This window comes from Ursus americanus, chromosome 30 (genome assembly GCF_024610735.1).
Source record: "Ursus americanus isolate L20-20 chromosome 30, mUrsAme1.1.p, whole genome shotgun sequence".
Taxonomy (NCBI): domain Eukaryota; kingdom Metazoa; phylum Chordata; class Mammalia; order Carnivora; family Ursidae; genus Ursus; species Ursus americanus.
Genome location: NC_142156.1, coordinates 30650359 through 30672791, shown reverse-complemented (window position 1 = coordinate 30672791; position 22433 = coordinate 30650359). Strand labels below are relative to the sequence as shown.

Genomic DNA, 22433 nt, shown 5'->3' with positions numbered 1-22433 from the left:
CTTGGTGCCCTTGCTGCTCTTTCAGAAGCCTGTTTGTCTTTCAGGATATGGTTTCTGTAGGTCTCATCTTTTAATCCTCTCCTAATACCCTTGTTTGGACTTAATCCAAATCCAGCTTCGCCTTTTGTTTCAGAAGTGCTTTACTATGTTAAAGGCAGTGTATGTTGTCTGTTCCTGTTGCACATTTCTTAGCTTCTTAAGGGCAGGATCGTTAACTTGTTTTTGTCACCAATCCTAACATGAAGTCTCACAAATGGGAAGTACTTTACAAGTGTGGCTTCAGTCCACCAAAGCTCTGGCGTCATTCTCGTGTTGTTGTGGTAACCCTATCAAAACAGGAAATGAAGTTAGTTTAGCATGACTTGTTCATAATTGACTCATGCTGGTTCCCTTTTCTTCCCTAAGTGATCACAAAACATGTTAAATTAACCTACTCCAGAATTTTGTGGGCTCCAACTTCCACATTTACTGATCAGATATGTTTCTGGAACCTATCTGTTCCCATCCACCCTGTCCCAGGAATTGAGCACATATCCAGGGATCCTTGATTCCTTTTTTTAGGACCTGCTCTCTTGAGAAGCAATTTATAAACAATATACGCACATATTTAAAGTGTACAGTTTATATTTTGACATATTATATACCCATGAATCTGTCAACACAACCAAGATAACATATTCATCACCTCCAAAGTTACTTGGTCTCCATTTGTGTAGTCCTTCCATGCCACCAGCCCCAAGCAACCCTAATGATCTACTTTCTGTCCCCAAAGATTAGTTTGCATTTTATATGAATGGAAGTACTTTTCTGGTAGTCTGGCTTTACTCAGCGTAATTATTTTGAGATTCCTTTGTGTTGTTTATATCACGTTCATTCCCTTTCATTGCTGAATAGTAGGAATTTGTTTTGAATATTGAGCGTGCTCACCTCCAGCCTTGACCTATGCCCGTTCCCCACAATTTATGGATCTCAGGATTCATCAGGAAATTGAGGCTACATTTATGTAAGATGACTGGCTGTCAGTAGCTGAGTTCCTCAAGAACAGAGTACTATTTATTTATTTATTTATTTATTTATTTATTTATTTATTTATTTTTAAAGATTTTATTTATTTATGTGACAGAGAGACAGCCAGCGCGAGAGGGAGCACAGCAGGGGAGTGGGAGAGGAAGAAGCAGGCTCCCAGCGGATGAGCCCGATGTGGAACTCGATCCCTGAATGCCGGGATCACGCCTTGAGCCGAAGGCAGACGCTTAACGACTGCGCTACCCAGGCGCCCCCAGAATACTATTTAGAATCTTTGTATCCTGTTAAAATAGTCCTTGGTACATAGCAAATACTAACCCAAGACTGGATTAAAGTTCCCCCTTATTCAGGGGTGTGTGTATGAAAGAGAGAGAAATAATATACCCAATTCCAATTTTTTTGAAGATTTTATATATTTGTTAGAGAGAGAGCACACTGTTCTCTCAGGTGGGAACAAGGTTAAGTAAAGATGTTTTGCACCTCTTTCCAATATTTATTTTTCAAGTATTTTTCTATTGGTCAGGAATCTCAAAATAATTGTGCTTCCTCCTTTAAAGAGTATTCCAGTATCCCAGTAATATTTCTCCTGTATATTTTTTTCCCCTAATTAAGAGGAACTTTTTTTTTTTTTTTGAAGAGGCTCACATGGCTCTTCAATCAGGAGGTACACAGTGAAGGGTTTTGCACTCCTATCTGTCCCACTCCAGCCTGGCATTCTGTCCCTGCACCACCATTCCTTTACTTCCTTGTGTATCCTTCCAGACTTCCTTTGTGCAAACACAAGCAAATGTTAATATATATTTCTTATTATTTACTAGGAAAAGATAGCATGTTATCCACAGTTAGACCTTGCTTTTTTTTTCCACTAACAGATCTGGAAGATCTTTCTATGTCATTCCTTTTCTCAGCTGCAGAGTATTTCACTGTATGGATAACCACTCCCCTGTTGATGGATGCTTTTTTAAATTAAACTTTTTATTTTGAGAAATTGTAGAATCACATGCAGTTGTAAGGAATAATACAGAGAGATCCCAGTTTCCCTCACTGGTAACATCTTGCGTTACAGTCATACATTACAGTATACATTATATTACAACACAATACCATCACTGAGAGATTGGCATTGATACAATCTATAGAGCTCATTCATATGTCACTAATTTTATGTACACTCATTTCTGTTTGTTTATTTTCTTTACAATTTTATCACATAGGTTCCTAAACCACTATCATTCTTTTTTGACATCTCTTGAAATGTTTAATTTTTTCCTTGTTAATATGTCTCTTTTTTCCTTAAATTTTTTTTTCTAATTTTTAAATTTTTTTTATTTTTAAGTAGGCTCCGTGCCCAGTGTGAAGCCCAATGCAGGGCTTGAACTCACGACCCTGAGATCAAGACCTAAGCTGAGATCAAGAGTCAGACGTTTGAGCCACCCAGGGACCTTTTAAGAAATTTTTAATTGAACTATAATTGACAGTATTCTTTTTTTTTTTTTTTTAATTTATTTGAGAGCGAGCGCAGGAGGGACGGGCAGAAGGAGAAGGAGAGGGAGAGGGACAAGCCGACTCCCCGCTGAGCGGGGAGCCGGACTCGAGGATCAATTCCAGAACCCTGAGACCATGACCTGAGCCAAAGTCAGATGCTTAACCAACTAAGCCACCCAGGTGCCCAACAGTTATCTGTTTCATGTGTACATCATAGTGATTCAGCATTTGTATACATTGCTGATTACCACAGTAGATGTAGTTACCATGTTACCATGCAAAGTTAATACAATACTATTGACTGTATTATCTGTGTTGTACATCACATCCCCGTGACATATTTATTTTAAAACTGAAAGTTTGTATCTCTTGATTCCCTTCACCCGTTTCACCCTGCCCCCAACCCCTTCCCCTCTGGCAACCACCACTCAATATCTATGAGTCTGAGTTTTGTTTTGTTGTATTTTATTGTTTAGATTCCACTTAAAAGTGAAATATATGTATACACATACACACATCCTATATCATCTTTTTCCATTCATCAGCAGACACTTAGGTTGTTTCCATATCTTCACTATTGTAAATAATGCTGCAGTGAACGGTGGGTGCACATATCTTTCTGAGTTAGTGTTTTTATTTTCTTTATGTAGATTCCTGGAGTGGAATTGCTGGATCGTATGGTAGTTCTATTTCTTTAATTTTTTGAGGAATCTTCATACTGTTTTCCATAGTGGTTGCACCCCTTTTAAAATAAAAAAATGTAAGTGTAGTAAAAACCACAATGTAAAACTTAACATTTTAACTATTTTTAAGTATACAGTTCAGTTCAGTTAAGTATATTCACATTATTGTGCAACAGATCTATAGAACTTTTTCATCTTGCGAAACTGAAACTCTGTAGCCTTGCACACCATCTCATTTCCTCCTTCCCCCAAGCCTTTGGTAACCACTATTCTACATTCTGATTTTTTATGAATTTGACAACTTACGTACTACATATAAGTGGAATCATACACAGTACTTTGTGGCTGGCTTATTTCAGTTAATGTCCTCAGGGTTCATCCACATTGTAGCATGTGGTAGAATTTCCTTTTTTTAAGGCTGAATTATATTCCAGTGTATGTATATATCACATTTTTTAAAATCCATTTACCCGTCCATGGACATTTGTGTTGCTTCCACTTGGCTATTGTGAATAATGCTGTAGTGAACATGGATGGGCCAATATCTCTTCAAGATCCTATTTTGATTCTTTTGGATATATACCCAGAGTTGGCATTGCTGGGTCATACGGTAATTCTGTATTTAATTTTTTTAGAAACTTCCATACTGTTTTCCATAGCGGCATTTTATATTCCCAACAGTGCACAGGGGTTCCAGTTTCTCCATACCCTCTCCAACACTTAATTTTTATTTTTATTTTTTTATATTGGCAATCATGATGGGCATGAGATAATATCTTGCTGCAGTTTTTATTTCAATTTCCCTAATAATGAGTGATGTTTAATAACTTTATATGCTTGTTGGTCATTTGTGTATCTTGTTTGGAGAAATGTCTATTTGACATGACGTCTCATTTTTAATGTTCTTTTTAATTGAACTGTTCTTAGATTCCTAAGATTAAATATTACTTGGACATAATGGAATTTTAATGTGTTATCAAATTATATTTACTCATTTTTTGTTGATTTTCAAGCTTGTGCTTATAAAAGAGATTGGTCTTTGTTTTTTGTTTTGTTTTTTAAGATTTTATTCATTTATTCATTTGAGAGAGAGAGAGAGCATAAGCAGGGGGAGCAGCAGAGTCGGAGAGGGACAAGCAGACTGTGCTGGGAGCAGAGCCTGACATGGGGCTTGATCTCACAACCCTAAGATCATAACCTGAGCCGAAATCAAGAGTCAGATGCTTAACCGACTGAGCCACCAGATGCCTCTGTCTTTAGTTTTGGTTTTAGTTCTTTCTCATCATCATCAGTTTTTATTTATTGTTAAAGATTATTTGCCTTATAGAGATGAGTTAGGAAGATTTTCCTTTTTTTTTTAAGATTTTTTTTTTTTTTTTTTTTAGAGCAAGTGAGCACAAGCAGGGGGAGGGGCAAAGGGAGAGAGAGAAGCAGACTCCCTGCAGGAGTCCAATGTGGGGCTCAATCCCAGGACCTCGAGATTATGACCTGAATGGAAGGTAGACACTTAACTGACTAAGCCACCCAGGCACCCCAAGATTTTTTTTTTCCTTACCATTGAACAACTTATTTAAATTTTTGTTTTTGAAAAGAGCAAGTTTATCAGTTCAAAGAAAAATATGAATATCTAAAATTAACTCATCCAAAAACTATAATCACATACTGGATTAAAATCCTAAACTGTATCCGTCAGTTGTTTACAGAGACACATTTAAAGCAAAAGTTGTAGCATGGTACTAATTGTGGGGGAAATGGAGATGAGCAAAGATTAAATTCTTAGAGTAAAGAAGAAAAAAGAGTTGGTAATGCCAAAGGGATTTTATTTTATTTTAAAGATTTTAATTATTTATTTGACAGAGATAGAGACAGCCAGCGAGAGAGGGAACACAAGCAGGGGGAGTGGGAGAGGAAGAAGCAGGCTCCCAGCGGAGGAGCCTGATGTGGGGCTCAATCCCACAACGCCGGGATCACGCCCTGAGCTGAAGGTAGACGCTTAACCGCTGTGCCACCCAGGCGCCCCCCAAAGGGATTTTAAAGCAAAAGCTAACAACCAAAAAGCCCATGGTATCAGGTATAGCAAAATGAAATACAGAAAACAAAATCGAGGAATCCAAGGAGAATTGAGCAAATAATGTTACGTAAGAGTGTAAACTATTTGTGATCAGTTCTACGGCAGATTATATAAAACAAAAGGAGCTGGAAAACAGATAGGAAAATGACCCAACTCCATGGACAGGGTCCTACCTTCTTTTCAAGTGGGAACGAATGAGGAGGATCTCGTGGCTTCTCACTTAAAAGGGGTCAGTTTGTTATTTCATCACTTTGTGTTGATACAGTCGGAGGGACGCATTGACCATAAGCCCCCTCGCCCCAACAGTCTTGTGCTCAGAAGCAAATTTATGGCCATGTTTGACTACCCTGCTTCAATAAAGCAAATTTATAATATTGAGCTTAATCCAGTATTTTAACCTGTTTTCTCTTTTGGTGGACTCATGCTCTATGATTTTAATTTACCCAAAAAGAGTTTTAATTTTTAAAAATAATTTATTATCAATATTGAATTAGGTTGTTTGAATGACATATCCCTCTGCCTGCCTAACTGAAAATCTTTGGTTTAGGCCCTCATGCAGCAAACCAAAGCAGAATAAGATTTGAGTAGTGATTCTTTTATTTAAGGAAATATATTCCATTTCAAAGTATTGGGGGCACCTAAGTGCAATATATTAACAGTAGTGTGGGAGAATTGAAATTGAGTAAAACAAGGTGCCTAGGCCTACACCATAGTTTTGTGATGGAGTCAGATAAATGCATCAGTAATTCTCAGAATAAGCAGACTGACAAATACCATATAGAAGCACAAACTTGAGAAAAAACTTATTTTACTGTTTTCTATTTCTAGCACTTGAGGAAACAAGCAATGTTTTATTGCCTGTCAGTGTTATTTCATTGCGTGGACCAGGTATTGATACTTATTAAAATGGAAAGCTCTTATAGAAAAGATTAAATAGAATATTGATCATAAAGAGAATAGGAACATTCAAGATTAAAATGCATCACGGTGGGGCACCTGGGTGGCTCAGTCAGTTGAGCATCCAGCTCTTGGTTTTGGTTCAGGTCATGATCCTTAGGGTCATGGAATCAAGCCCTGTGTGGGGCTCCGCACTCAGTAGGGAGTCTACTTCAAGATTCTCTTCCTCTGCCTCTCCCAGGGCGTGCTCACTCACTCTAAAATAAATAAATAAATCCATCACAAATTGAAGGCATAGTTATTACTGCTTCTGCTCGAAATTCTGTTAAGTCAAACCCTGAGGTCAACTTGGAAAGAACTAGGCTCTTTGTAACAGCTATGGAACTTTTTTTTTTTTAAGTTTATTTATTTTTTTAGTAATCTCTACACCCAACATGGGGCTCAAACTCATGACCCTGAGATCAAGAGTCACATGCTCTGCTAAGCCAGCCAGGTGCCCCAGGAACTCTTTTTTGAAGAATACTTTATAGGTTTTGTTATAAGATTACCCAAATATTTTGGTTAAATACCTTGGGAAAAAAAAAGAAAGAGCCACTCTGGAAAGCAATATGGAGGTTCCTCAAAAAATTAAAAATAGAATTACCATATGATCCAGTAATTCCACTACTGAGTATTTACCTAAAGAATACGAAAACACTAATTCGAAGACACGTGCACCCCTGTTTTTATTGTAGTAGTATTTATAATAGCCAACATATGGAAGCAACCAAAGTGTCCATCGATAATAAGTGGGTGAAAATGTATATATATACAATGGAATATTACTTGAGTAGCCATTAAAAAAGAATAAAATCTTGCCATTTGCAGCAACATGGATGGATCTAGAGGGTATTACGCTAAGTAAAATAAGTCAGAGAAGACAAATACTGTATGATTTCATTCATATGTGGAATTTAAGAAACAAAAGAAATGAACAAAGAAAAAAGACAAAAAAATAGACTCTTCCTTTTTACCCCACCCCCCACCACTCTGAGGTGGCTGGGGGATGGATGAAATGGATGAAGGGGCACTTATCATGGTGAGCACTGAGTACTGTATACAATTGTTGAATCACTCTCTTGTACACCTGAAATTAACATAACTGTACGTTAATTATACTGGAATTAAGAATTCCTTTTTTTTCAAAAAGGAAGGCCTAGGATGAGGCACAGAAACGAGCTTTTTTTTTTTTTTTTAAGATTTATTTATTGAGAGAGAGACTATGGGTGAGTGGGGGAGGGGCGCGCGGGGCCGGGGGGGGGGGGGGGACTCAAGCGGACTCCCTCCTGAGCACAGAGCCCATTGCTGTGAGGCTTAGTTTCACAACCTTGAGATCATGACCTGAGCCAAAATGAAGAGTCAGATGCTTAACCATCTGAGCCACCCAGGTGCCCCAAAACTAGCATTTTTAAAAAGAATGTCAGGTGATCCTGATGCAGGGGTCTGGGGACCACAATTTGAGCAGCACTTCAGTTGAGTGATGGGGCCCATCCATTGGTGGCAACCTATCAATGCAGCATGTACCCAGATAAAGAATGTCCTGAGAAAAGGATGTAAGCCTAAGGTACTTTGGAAGAAGAAGGCCTAGAGAGATTAATCCTTTGGGTAAATGAATTATCCTCTTTAAGGGAATCTTACCTCGACAGTGTACATAAAAACATCGCTATCGCCTACTTTTAAAGATATTGTGAAGACAAAATGTAATTATGTATATGAAGAGCTTTGGAGGGCAAAGTTTTTTTTAACGTGTTATAATAAATTTCAAAATCATGTAGTATTTACCAATACTGTCTTAAAATGTGATTTTTTTTTCCTTATGGCTTTTGTGTTTTATGGTTAAAAACCACTTTAATATACATAGAACCATCATTTTTCTTCACCAAGAATAATTTGCTTATCATTTATATGAAGGTCATTCCTGGAACTGTATGAGCCTACTTAAATTGATTACTTGAAACAGTTAAAAAAAGAAGAGTCATGTCATTTTGCAAGTAAGACAAAGTAGATGCAAGCAATCAAGGCGTCCTCTTGGGTCCATTTTTGTTAGGAATAAAGATGTGGTTGATGGTCATTTGAATGTTTCTGCTGAGTCAGAGGAATCTGATACAACAATAGGAAGTTGTTTGGAGACAGAAAAGATTACTCTCACCAAAATGCAGTTGCTGTTAAAAACAGTGGGAAGATGTTCTGTGCATGCATGTGTGGCATAAAACCATGTTCCAGGGCTGGGCCCTCTGAGTTTGACATTCAGTATGTGCTACGTTGTGCCAGGTGCATCCTTCCTAGCTTGAGGCTTTTTTGTGGATAACATACATGCTGCCTTCATGTGTATGAAACAAGTACTTACCCAGAGTGGTAGACATATAATACTGTAACGATTTTTATTCTTTCCGCCAAGATGTTCTGAAACTATTTTAAATGCCATCTCTCCCCTCCCCCCCCTTTTTTTAGCTCTGCTTATGATAATGTCAACAAAGTTCGAGTAGCTATCAAGAAAATCAGTCCTTTTGAGCACCAGACCTACTGCCAGAGAACCCTGAGGGAGATAAAAATCTTACTGCGCTTCAGACATGAGAACATCATTGGAATCAATGATATTATTCGAGCACCAACCATCGAGCAAATGAAAGATGTGTATCCTTTTCAGACAGCTGACTCCACTGATTGGTCACCTTGTTGAGGAAATGTAACTTGAAATACCTGGATTTATCAGAGTAAAGAAAAAGTATATAAAGCACATTAAAGGGGAAATTGTAATCTGCTTGCTATTTCCTAGAAGACTTGTATAATTTTTTTCTTTGATTTATTTATCAGTTGTCAGTAACTGTTTTTAGTGTCTTTTAGCAAATCCAATATTTTCTGTGTTTCGGTAAAGATTTTGTTTAAGTGTAGTTATCGAAACTCTTAATACCATTTCCAGTCATGTTTTTTCCATTCAAGGTATGGTTTGTTATGGTAAAAAGAGAAGGAATGAACAGTAGACTAAGAAAGAAGGTGCCCTGGATATCAGGGCAAATCCAGACTATCCTGATCTTAGACAGTGTCCACCTCTAGGTCTGTTTTCTCATCTTTAGAGTTAAGATACTAGCCTAGCCTTCATGATCTTTAAAGCTGACTCAGCTCTGAAGTTATGTTATTAACTATGAGCAACATTTAGAAATCTGGACTAAGCACGCCCAGAGGATGCTGCCTGGTTAAAGACTGCATTTGAAAGATAGAAGCATTAAGTATACTGAAGAAGGTCTGTCAGGAAAAAGTTACTATTGGGGCTAGTATAGCATTCCTGCCAGTTTTCCCAGTTTGCATTCTGCCCCTCTAGGGATGGGCAGCTCACTGTCTCTAGGCCTCCCTTTCCATTTTTAAACAGCTCTGTTATCAAGTTGTAGTGTTATTTTAGGTGAGATGCCTCCTGCTGCTACCACCTGTTGTCCTCCTTTACCTTTTACTAGGAAAATCAAGTCTCTTTCAAGATGACAAGTTTCCAGATTCTGTTTCCTCTGAATCGCATACTGTGTCTCATCTAGCATGAATCTGTAGGGGACATACAATAATATTTACCCAGAAATGAATAAGAGAAATGCAAAAACACTGCTGATGAAATAATATCTGGTGAAGTTAAAGCTAAAGAGTTTTAGAATTTAATTTCTGTAAGAAAGAAATCCGCTACAGATAAAACTCTAGGTGGCTTAGATACATGGATAGGCAAGAAAGCAAGAGGAGCAGAACCAGCATGAGCCCCGTAGCATGACTTCCCAGTACTCTCATTTATTTAGGATCTTAACCTCAGTTGGAGAGACAAGCATATTGAAGGCTGAATTTCATAGCGATGTGTTCTAGGTCTGTATTTCCAAAGGTTTTATGGTTGATAAAGGGGGAGGGGACAAGAAGGGAGGTAAAAGAACAGTGACATTACAAGGTGTTGCTGGGCCAAAAAGAGGAGGAGAATGTATGATGCCTGCTGGTTACCACCTTCTCAAAGCCCTTTTCAGTAATCCTTGGAGAGGGTTTGTTGATGATGGACTAGGAGGTTGAGACTTAAAGATTAGCCAGTATTTCCATAACAGCCTGTCTCATCTGAGTCTAGGCCTGTTATTTGTCACATCAGGCAGATATTAATTCCTGTTGTTTCACAGGACCTAAGAAGGGGTTAACTATTTTAGAGTCCTTCCATAGAGGTATACCAGGTTTTCATCATCAGTTCCTCATTTTCCTTGTAGGCCTTGTGATATATCAATGGACCGTTTGGGGAGAGGGTTCATTTTTATTTCATTGTGCTTTGCTAAGTGTAACCAGATACTTGCTGTATTACCTTAACCTGTCTAAATAGGTATATAGTACAGGACCTCATGGAAACAGATCTATACAAGCTCTTGAAGACGCAACACCTCAGCAACGACCATATCTGCTATTTTCTTTACCAGATCCTCAGAGGGTTAAAATATATCCATTCAGCTAATGTACTGCACCGTGACCTCAAACCTTCCAACCTGCTGCTCAACACCACCTGCGATCTCAAGGTCAGCCTCGTTATTTACTCTTAGGGTGATATATGTTGAAAAAAACTCTTTCACTGGGGCATATTTATACTGTTATTCATATTTAAAATCACACCAGAGGGGTGCCTGGGTGGCGCAGTCGTTAAGCGTCTGCCTTCGGCTCAGGGCGTGATCCTGGCATTCCGGGATTGAGCCCCACATCAGGCTCCTCCACTAGGAGTCTGCTTCTTGCTCTCCCCCTCCCCCTGCTTGTGTTCCCTCTCTCACTGGCTGTCTTTCTCTGTCTAATAAACAAATAAATCTTTAAAAAAAACCAATCACACCAGAAATACATGAAAACATTTTTATGGCCACCCCCATGCAAGTAAAAAGTGCTAGTTCTCTTCTTCTCCATTTGATTGTTCCTTTCTCTCCAGAGGTAACCACTATAATATATTGGTATATTTTCTTCCAAAGTTCTTGGTATTTTCTTACATATATGTGTATATCTACGCTTACGTATATAAAAGGATCATGTGCATTATGTGTAAGTAAAAAAATCCATTTCATTGGTAACCTTTTTTTTTTCAATAAATTTTATACAAAGAACACTCAGAAAACAGCAAAAAACTTAACCTTTAATGACTAGTACCTAAGGCATTCCCAATAAATGGGGAAACCCTAGATCCTTACAGTCCTCAGAGTTCTCTTAAAAATGGGTAGCATTTGGATGCATATATTTCTATTTTAATAGTAGCAGAGCTAAACAAGGAGGGAAATCTCAGGATGTATTAGATATGAAGGGATGTGGATTCAGTCTGATAAAAATGCATGTGAATCCAAGAAGACCTAGATAAATGGAAAGATATCCAATGTCTGTGGATTGCAAGACAATACTGTTTAGAAGGCAGAGCTCCCCTAAATTGATCTCCAGAGTCAGTGTGTTCCCTGACAAAGCTCTAGGTGGCTTTTTTGCAGATATGGACAGGTTGGTCCTGAAATGAATAGAGGACCCAAAATAGCCAAAATCATCTTATGAAAAAACAAAATTGGAGGGCTTATTACACTTTCTTGATTTCAAAACTTACTACAAAACTATAGTAATCAAGACACTGATATTGGCATAAGAGTGGGGCATATAGATCAATGAAATAAAATTGGGAGTTAATAAATAAACCTGTATGTTTATGGTAACTGATTTTTGGTTGAGAGTGCCAAGATCATTCTTTTCAACAAATGATTGAAGTGCTGGGACAGCTCGATATATGCTCATACCATGTACAAAAATTAACACAAAACAGATCAAAGACCTAAAAAAAAAAATTTTTTTTTTTTTTTAAGATTTTAATTTGAGGGGTGCCTGGGTGGTTCAGTCGGTTAAGCATCTGTCTTCAGCTCAGGTCATGATCCCAGGTCCTGGAATAGAGCCCGCCATGATCAGGCTCCCTGCTCAGTGGGGAGCCTGCTTCTCCCTCTCCGTCTGCCACTCCCCTTGTTTGTGCTCTCTTGTGCTTGCTTTCTCTCTCTCTGTAAAATATATAAATAAAAGCTTTTTTAAAAAAAGATTTTAATTTGAGAGAGCCAGCATTCACGAGCCAGGGGAGGGGCAGACTTCCTGCTGAGTGTGGAGCCAGTAGCAGCCAATCCCAGGACGCTGCTTAACCCACTGAGCCACCCAGGTGCCCCTAAAGACCTAAATCTAAGAGCTAAACTAGAATAGGCTTGGAGAACATCGGAGTGAGTCTTTGCAGTCTTGCGTTAGGCAGATCTTGTTAGACGTGACACCAAAAAAAGCACAAGCAACAAAAGGGGAAAAAAATTGATTTTATCTAGATTAGGAAACTGTGTTACAGAGTAAACCATCAAGAAAGTGAAAGATAATCCACAGAATGAGAGAAAATATTTGTAAATCATGTATCTGATAAGAGACTTTTATATCTAGAATATTTGAAAAACTCTTGTAACTCAACAATAAACGATAAATAGCCCAGTTTAATATTCGGCAAAGGATCTGAATGGACATTTTTCTAAAGAAGTTATGCAAATAGGCAACAAGTACATGGAAAGATGCTTGGTATCGTAAATCAGTAGGGAAATGCAAGTCAAAACCATAATGAGATACCAATTTATACATACTAGGGTGGCTATAATCAAAAAGTCAGATGATAAATGTTGGTGAGGAGGATTTCACTCCTAGGTGTATACCTAAGTAAAATGAAAATGTGTCCACACAAAAACTAGCATACAAATAATCTAAAGTAGCATAATAGTCCAAAAATGGAAACAGCTTGAATGTCCTTTGATGATGAATAAATAAAATGTGGTAGATCCATACAATGAAATAAAAAGGAATGGAATACTGATAGATGCTACAATGTGGATGAACCTTAGAAAATTATTATAAGTGAAAGAAGCCAGTCATAAAAGACTACGTAATGTGTGCTCTACTTACATGAAATGTCCAGAATAGGTAAATCGGTAGCACAGAAAGTGGATAAAATAAAATAAACTCCTAGGCAGGTGGGATTGGGGAGGAATGGGGAGACTGCTAATGAATACACGAACTCTTCCTGTGGTTACAGAAATACTCTAAAATTAGATGGTGGTAACAGTTGTGTACCCTGTGAGTATAGTACCAAAAACCATTGAACTGTATACCTTAAGTGGGTGAATTATATGGTATGTGAATTATATCTCAAAGCTATGTAAAAAGTGCATTTAAATGTATAGCAGTAATCATTTCTTGGACTTCAGTTTAACAGACATTCCTGTGAGAAGCCCTTAAAGAATACCTGGCAAGGGAGAGGGAGGAGTGTCTGCTCCTGCAGTCTGAAAACTGATAGGTCAGAATTCTGATAAACGATAGATGATTATTATAATAATATCTGCTGTAACTGAGGTACTGAAAAGAAAAGTGTACAGATGCAAAGGAGAGAGGTGGGTTAGTTCTGGCTGGGGCTTTGAGAGGCATCAGGAAGCAGGTGGTGTCCATGCTGGTCCTCTAAAGATGGGCAGGCTTTCAGTAAGGGAGTGGCTGTGTTAGGCAAAGAGTATCATAGTAGGCAAAAGGAACAGCAGAAAGGAAAGTAAGAAGTTAAGGGATTAGTGCGTAAACACTGAGGCCTGTTTTGTGTGGCTGCAGCTTTGGATGAGTAATAGGAAGTCATTAATGCTGAGCTGGAGCTGTTGGTTGGAAGTAGATCCCGGAGAACCTTCTGGAACTATCTAAAAAAAAGGCAGTGGGTTCTGTTACCAGGTGGTCGGTCGGTCAGCTTATTCACTATCATTGAGTGTTTAAAACAGGGTGACTAACATTCTTTGAGATGTGAAAGGAGGGTAGCTTCCTACATTAGATACAGTTGGGTTGGACTCTGTCATCTCTTGGGATCCTACAAAGTTAGATTTATGTCTTACATGGGGTGTAACCAGATCCCTTCCCATGGATCTGCAACTAAAAGCCAGGTGGGCACAAAAGGAATGAAGCTGCTTGTAGGAATGGCCACACTTTGTTGGCTCTTAGTGATTTTCTTGAAAAATTACAATATTTTTATGTCTCCTAGTTCTTTTCTTTTTTCTTTCTATTTCTTACCACAACTCTGTTATGACAGATTGCTTTTGTTTTTGGAGAGACATTCTCAATCAGTATTTTCAGTATGGGAAAAGTTGACTCTTAACTTTTGTTTGAAAATGCTCATCCTTAAGAAGAAAACAAACAGAACCAGATTACTTTGTTGTCTGTTCACTATTTGTGGGCTTGTCTTTACCTAGGGCCATTTTATTCATACTCACCAAAATTTACACCCACATTGATAGATCTGTGTTGTTGGCCATCTGCACAATCCAAGTATTGTTTTCAAAACCCAGCATAACACAGAGACTCAGAAACACAATAGGATAATTTAGATATTTACAGCAGTATAATTCACCCACATTTTGAAGTGTAGATATGGGGTGTGGCTTCATTCACGTGAGCATGAATATTCAGGAGAGAATCTCATTGTAAAGATGAGTATGGTATATCATCCCTGATTTGTCATGGTGAGCATTTCCCAAAGGTAGGTCTTGGTACGGTGGCAGTTTAGGTGCATCTGTGAGGGTTGAGAGAGCAGCAGTGGGGGAAAGGGTCTTTTCTGCTTGCGCTCTGAAATCACTGTATATCCATCACATCCTCAGTACCTTGGGGTGACCATGATGCCTGTACCAAGGAAGTCTGTAACCTGTGATCTTACCTCTTATTATTTAGGGTTTTTTCAAGTTTCAAGTTCACAGTCATGTCATTTCTTCCTTTTTCCATTGGCTTCTCTTACTAAAGTATTTCTTACTCTTGAGCCCTGGGGTATCAGTTGTTATTAATGTCTTTTAGACTGTTAACTTTTGACTTTCATTCTAGTCAAGGTCAACCGCAGTTAAGATTTCTTTCTCACTTCCATAAACATGCTTTGCACTTGTTTTCTGAAGTCCTGAGGCAAGTAGATGTTGACCTCTTAGAACCTTTCTGAGAGCCTCTCTTGTAGACTCCCATTTTATTGCTCAGGGCCACAGAAACACAAGGGTTAGAGATCCTATTTGGAGATTCTGCTAGCATATTTCTAGTGGAACTACCAGGGGAATGAGGTCTCTAGCAGTCTGTGTCCTTGATGTTTGCTAGACAGAGCCCACAGAAATCCCAATTGGAGTCCCAGGGTGCTAGGATCACAGAGTTTTTTGTTCTGGTTATGCCTGGGAGGGAGGACTCTGGAAGATAGGAAGTGAAATCTGTCTTTGGGGTTTCCTTTGTTTAATAAAATTCTGAGTTTACATAGCCTAAAAAGCAGCCAGGTAGGAGTGCTGGAGGTCCTTTTATGTTTCTTGTACCATATGCTACTTGACCATACCTTCCTTTGTATGGAATTTTTTTTTTTTTAAAGATTTTATTTATTTATTCGACAGAGATAGAGATAGCCAGCGAGAGAGGGAACACAAGCAGGGGGAGTGGGAGAGGAAGAAGCAGGCTCATAGCGGAGGAGCCTGATATGGGGCTCGATCCCAGAACGCCAGGATCACGCCCTGAGCCGAAGGCAGACGCTTAACCGCTGTGCCACCCAGGCGCCCCTCCTTTGTATGGAATTATAATGAATATACTTTTTTATTTTGTAGCCTTCATAGTTTTTAGTCATTACCATATAAATTTGGCTAGCCTTCAGTGTTGTGGTATTATTATTTTTGTCTTTTTTAAATCATATGAGCTTTTCATTGATGACCGTGAATAGGGTTGTGAAATCTTTTAGAGGTCTAAACCCCACATCTCCCTCTTTTTTTAAATTGTAACCAGTAACTTTTGAGAACCTTCTGGTTCTATGTCCTGTACTAGGCATGAGGGATACAAATAATAAAACAAGGTCACCCTTAGACCAACTCGCTGTTCTGAAAATCAGTCACTGAAGGAAAGGGATGTCTTTCCAGTAGGATTTGTGCATCAGTATAAACAGCTCCAGTTGATGAACAATGGCTCTTCAAAAAGAATGCCAGCTAGTTCATGCAGAACAAATAATAAAACTAGAAAAATCACCATTTTGCAACTTCCAGTGAAATAATTGGTTTGTACAGTATAATCCATGGATCCTCTGCTCACTTTGCTCAGACTCTCAGACTCTAGGTGGGCTGCTGCTGCCTCCCCACATGAATTCCCTCTTCACCTCACACCTAGACTACGCCCTGATCTGGAGCCCTCTTACCTCACACTCCAGTGAGCCGCTACGGTTCTCCTAACCCCACGGAGATCCTTATGTCATATGAACCCCCCTGAAGGGCTTTTGGACCGGATTTCCTGCAGGGAGAGGATGAGGAAGAGCAACTGCACATTTAGTTTTAATCTTAAGGAAATAGCTGTATTGCAGCATTCAGCATGATAGGTTATGTTGTCCTTCCTAGTGAAGGAATACTAGGAATTCCAGTTTTTAATTTTTTCCTTCTTCCTCAATATTGCCACTTTGAGTGGTGTAATTTTACTAACATTGTTTAACATAAGATTTTAACCCTGGTAACTCTGTACCCTGATTTTTATTTTTTAAAAGATTATCAGCAATTCAGATATTGTGAAAAATGGTCACCGTTAGAGTCTGTGCCAATTAATCCACCCCAGTTGTTGTGCTTCCTATAAACATGTAAAATAAGTTATTTATTGACCAAACGTCAGGTGTCCACCATGTATATGACAATTAGGAATAACAAGTCAGTCAAGTGTTGCCTTTTTGGGGGAACTTGTTTCTCTCTTAGCTGGGAAGATGGGCATATGCACAGTTAACTATCATGGATTGTGGGATGTACTTTAATATGTGTCTAACAAAGTATTAGAGGAGTTTAGAAAACTGAGCAATCAGTTCTTGGGTGGGGGTGTTGTTGATTTCTGGGAAACTTCTCAGAAGGGGTGCCTTTCAAGTTGGGTTTAGGGTAAGGGAATGGCATGGATAGTGTGCTCAATGGAAAGGTTGTTGCATAGTTAGGTCATAAAAACAGGTGTAGGGCGCCTGGGTGGCTCAGCCATTAAGCATCTGCATTCAGCTCAGGTCATGATCTAAGCGTTCGGGGATCGAGCCCCGCATCGGGCTCCCTGCTCGGCGGGAAGCCTGCTTCTCCCCCTCCCACTTCCCCTGCTTGTGTTCCCTCTCTCGCTGCCTCTCTGTCAAACAAACAAACAAACAAACAAATAAATAAATAAATAAATAAATAAATAAATAAAATCTTTATTTAAAAAAGCGGGTGTAGTGTGGAGTCAATAGGAGCAGATGTGGTCATAGAAGATGGTGGGGGAGAGGAGATCGGGAAGGTAGTTCGGTGGCAGCATGTGAATGGTCTTGAAGGTTACACTTAAATAATTTGGGTTTCGGGGCGCCTGGGTGGCTCAGTTGGTTAAGCGTCTGCCTTTGGCTCATGTCATGATCCCAGGGTCCTGGGATCGAGCCCTGTATCGGGGAGCCTGCTTCTCCCTCTCCTTCTGCCCCTCCCCTACCCGTGTGCTCTCTCTCTCTCTCAAACAAGTAAATAAAATCTTTAAAAAAAAAAAAAAAGAAGAATTTGGGTTTCATTCAGTAGGCAGAGGGGATTGGTTCAAGATTTTTGAGCCAGAAGGGTGACTTATATTTTAGAAACAACATTTAGGCAGGAATTTAGAGGATGAATTAGCTTGCGGGCGGGTAGCCAATCTGGACTTCCTAATTCCAGACAAACTAAACTGAATCTCAAGGCCATGGCAGTTGAGATGTGGAAGCAGTCAATTCAAGAGCCATTTTAGGAGGTTTCTGGTCTAGTTGCCACCTCTGCCCCTCACATTTGCCCAGCTAGATTCTTTAGGGCATTTCTCTGGCTTTCCCCAGGTCTTTCCGTGGTTGACATCTTTTCAGTGGTTCAGTATCACTTCAGTGGGGCCTGCTCAGAGAGTGCCTGTCCTACCACAAGCACTATGTCCACTACCACTGTAGTAGCTGTTTCTTGTTCTGTAACAAATCGCCTGAAAATGTAGTAATCTGAAACAACAATAATCATGTGTTAGCTCATAGCTTCTGAGAATCAGGAATTTAGTCAAGGGGTAGCAGTGATGGCTGGTTTCTGCTCTCACGTCTGGATCTCAGCTAGAAAATGCGAAGGTAGGGGCTGGAATCCTGTCATGGACCTGGCAGTTGATACTGGCTGTCACCTGGAACACCCACATGTAGCCCACGTGTCCTGGGTTTCCTCTTGAGATGGGCAGAGGGTTCCAGGTAGCCCAGCAGACAGAGAGCCAGGTGCAAGTTATGTTGTATTTTATGAATAGCCTCTAAAGTCACATAGTATCACTTCTGCTATGTTCTCTTGGTTCAAGCTGTTATAAAGGTTTGCCCAAATTCAAGAGGAGGGAAGATAGAGCCTACCCTCTTGATACAAGTTCAGAGACCATATAAGAAGAGCATGGAGGATGGGATTATAATGGTGTGTCCCTTTTTATTTTTTTAAAGATTTTATTTATTTATTTGACAGAGATAGAGACACCCAGCGAGAGAGGGAACACAAGCAGGGGGAGTGGGAGAGGAAGAAGCAGGCTCATAGCGGAGGAGCCTGATGTGGGGCTCGATCCCAGAACGCCCGGATCACGCCCTGAGCCGAAGGCAGATGCCTAACGACTGCACCACCCAAGCGCCCCTGTGTGTCCCTTTTTAGAAAATAAATCTGCCATGATTGTTTAAAGTTATTCTACTTATCCCCTGTCTTTGTAGATATTTAGGAATCTAATCAAGCCCTCTAAAACACAGCCTCCATTTCTTTGCCCACACTAATGAGGAGCGTGGAAACATCAGCTTCAATACATGGCCTCCCTCATACGTGAATTTCTTATATTCTGGCTTTCTAAACCTATCTGGAACTTATTTTTTTATTCAACTAGCCGATAAAAAGCTGTGTATCAAGTCTGGACCCATCCAGTCTGTGTGATACTAGGCATGGGGGCGATGAAGAATCTGTGGCCATGGTGTGGGCTTTGTGCTGGTTTTGCTCTGCTGACAAGATGCAGTATTTCTTCTCTGTACAATTCAAAATGTGGCTTTTAGGTGTCCATTTATACAACTGAAGGCAGACTGAATGGTGAGCTTTGGTTGACTTTGAATCAGATGAAGTGAAAAAATGAGAAACTATGGGTCACAGATATATTGAAGAGTTCAAGCCACAGAATTAAAATGGATTGGTGGTAGGGTAACGTGGCAGGTGATGGCTCGGAATGGTTTAGAGGACTCGCCTCCAGATATAAGAAGAAATCGTCAGTAGTTGCTTCTCTGAGTTGGAAATCATGCCAAAGAGGACCATGTTGCTAGTGAGCCTCCTGGACATGATTACTAGGAGGACTTCCTGCAGGCGGTGTTACTGAAATTGGTAGAAAAGGCTTGGAAGAAACAAACAGGGTGCCAGGTACATTGAAAGCCTCAGGATCAGCCAGGCCAAAGTTAGAACGTACTGTGATCCTGCATAAAAGCTTATGGCCATACATCAGGCCTGTAACTATTGGGAGTGTAATGGCTTTGGCAAGCAAACCAGCTTTGAAAGGTGATGGTCGTGCTTATGGTGGAAGTTAACGTAGACCAAAGTTATGAGAGTACAGTGGCCAGAGTTAGCGTCAGAGCTATGGAGCAGGACCCAGGATTTCCTCACCAGGCGACTCAATACACATAGAAAATGGCCTCTGGTAGAGTAACTGCCAAAGCAGATGTGACATTTGCTTCTTTTGAAGATGCAGTAGGTTGATGGGAATTGTGCAGCCACAGATACGTAACTCCTCCTGAATGGTATAGTTGAAATCTGTTGCAGGACCTGTGGGATTAGAGGCACTGTATGGTGATGCTGGTGTCCGAGCCTAGAGGAAGACATTTATGAGGTGGATGGGAGCTTTCTGAAGTTGAGTTGAGACACCCAGCTCTGGGATATTTAAGCAAAGATTGATGTCCGTTTAAGTCCTGTGAATATCTCTTCAGCATGTCCTTTCCTCCTTGTCTCCATTTTTATGGCCTGAGCTCAGGCTCTTAGCATTTCTTAACTGAATTAAAGCAGTAAGGCTACAAAACAGTCTGTTTTCCAGGCTGCCTTGTCCTATACTCTGGCCTGGCTTTATGAACATGTCTCTCCCTTCCTCAGGTTAGTTCCCCAATGCAAAGGAATTAAAATATCCTCCAATTGTATGAGTCTAAGTACAGTTGACCCTTGAACAACAGAGGGATATGGGGCACCAACACCTGCCCCCTCCCACACACACAATCAAAAATCTGCGTATAACTTTGACTCCCCCCAAGTTTAATAGCCTTCTATTGACCAGGAGCTTTAACCAAGAACATCAAATCAATTAACGTATTTTGTATGTCATATATATTATACACTGTATTCCTGCAATAATACCTAACTTAATTTTTTGGTGTTTCTAGGCTACATAGTTCATCTGCGAGTTTTTTCAGATTGTTGCAAATCTCAAAAAAATTTTTCCAATATATTTATTGAAAAAAAATCCATGTATTAGCAGATTTGCATAGTTTTAAACCCATGTTCTTCAAGAGTCAACTGTATATTATAGTTAAATTTTATATGTGTTGGAGTCTGGAGTAGCACCAAAGTATTGGAGCTGGATATTTACCTAAAAAAAAAGTAAATATCATTTTCTGGGTGCCTGAGTGGCTCAGTCAGTTGATTGCCTGCCTTCAGCTTGGGTCATGATCCCAGAGTCCTGGGATCGAGCCCTGCATTGGGCTCCCTGCTCAGCGGAGAGCCTGCTTTTCCCTCTTCCTCTGCTATTCTCCCTCCTTGTGTGTGTTCTCTCTCTCTTTTAAATAAATAAAATTTTCAAAAAAATTCATCTTCAGTATATGAAACCTCTTGTAAGGCTTTGGGAGTGGATTTGACTACATGGGAGAGAAGGAAGTAGGAAGAATCTTTGGAGGTACCTGCATTTGTGGAACAGATGGAAGAATGGCAGGAAGTAAAGTCTGAGAAACAAGGCAAGTGCAGCTGATCTAGCAATGTTGATCCTCAGAGGGCCAGCAGGAGTAGCCCGAGAAAGGACCCTGGGCAGTTTCTGGTGACTTTATTTTTACCCAGTACAGTTTTTGTCAAGTGACCTAAGCAAGATTTCTGTGGGATAAGCAGATAATGAAAGATGAGGATGCCTTTTAACAGACTCCTCCAGCCTGTTCCTCGTCTCCAGCGTGTTGGATGGTCATCACTGCCTTAGAGGTTGTTGTGAGGATTATATAAAAATGAGTACATAGAATTTCCAGCGAAGTTTTGCCACGTAGTAATGGCAGCAACTGCTTATCATCATCATTATTGCTATTGTCTTTTTTATTTTTATGATGTTTTGATATTAATTTCATTAGAGTCTCTAAATTGTGCCATTTTTTTCTCTCTTAGATCTGTGACTTTGGCTTGGCCCGTGTTGCAGATCCGGACCATGATCACACAGGGTTCCTGACGGAGTATGTAGCCACACGTTGGTACAGGGCTCCGGAAATTATGTTGAATTCCAAGGTAAGGGTCAGGAGTTTGCATAGAAAGAAAACCAAGAAACGAAAGAACTTTGGATGTGTGTTGTAGTAAGCCTGTGTTCACCTAGGTTGAGGCTTGACCTGTCTGGCCAGAACCAAGCTGCTGTCTTCATCTCCAGTTTCAGCATCGACCTGCTGGGCCCCGGGTTTTGGCTTCTCTACCTCCGCTGGAGTAGTGGTGTGTTGTAGAGTTGGGGCATGCCTGTCTCGTCGCTGTTACAATAAATGGTCCGTGTCCTAGCCCGTGGTCAGCTTTCCTGAAGTCCTGCCTGTGGCAGCTTTGACTCCTGCTGCTGCTACTGCTGAGTGCAGACTGGGTTTGTTAGAGGGTGTCCAGTAGTGCGCATTTTTTCTGAAGGTGGACCAGGCTGTTGTATAAAGGTCGGATTTCTCTGATAATGAAGACTGTCTCTCCAGCAAAATTACACTATAGTTTGAAGAAAATGTAGGTATGGAAAGAATAGGAACTGCTATGGATTCTTTCAAAATTATATGGTGGTCCTGCTTCCAGATGCACCTCTGCATCTCAGAGCGGCTGTGGAGAATGCATACAGGTGGAAGGCGAACATTTCTAACAATATGTGTCTTGGTTATAAGAAATGTTGAATAAACTTTCAAAAGCAAGGAAAATTGAAGTATGACATCTTTGTTAGGTTTATGAGTCAGGTGGCAATCATTGAGGGCTGCTGTAGAGATTGAGATTCAGTATTTTTCATATATCATTTGC

General features: G+C 39.9%; 1 protein-coding gene across 1 annotated transcript in view; it reads left to right on the top strand.

Annotated features, from left to right (window-relative positions):
* The window catches only part of MAPK1 (mitogen-activated protein kinase 1), a 102854-nt gene that overhangs the window by 54126 nt on the left and 26295 nt on the right, over positions 1-22433 (top strand). The window contains exons 2-4 of the mRNA XM_045802532.2: positions 8653-8835; positions 10529-10718; positions 21573-21689. Of these exons, the coding sequence (XP_045658488.1) occupies positions 8653-8835; positions 10529-10718; positions 21573-21689 (490 nt within the window). The remainder of the gene's footprint in view (positions 1-8652; positions 8836-10528; positions 10719-21572; positions 21690-22433) is intronic.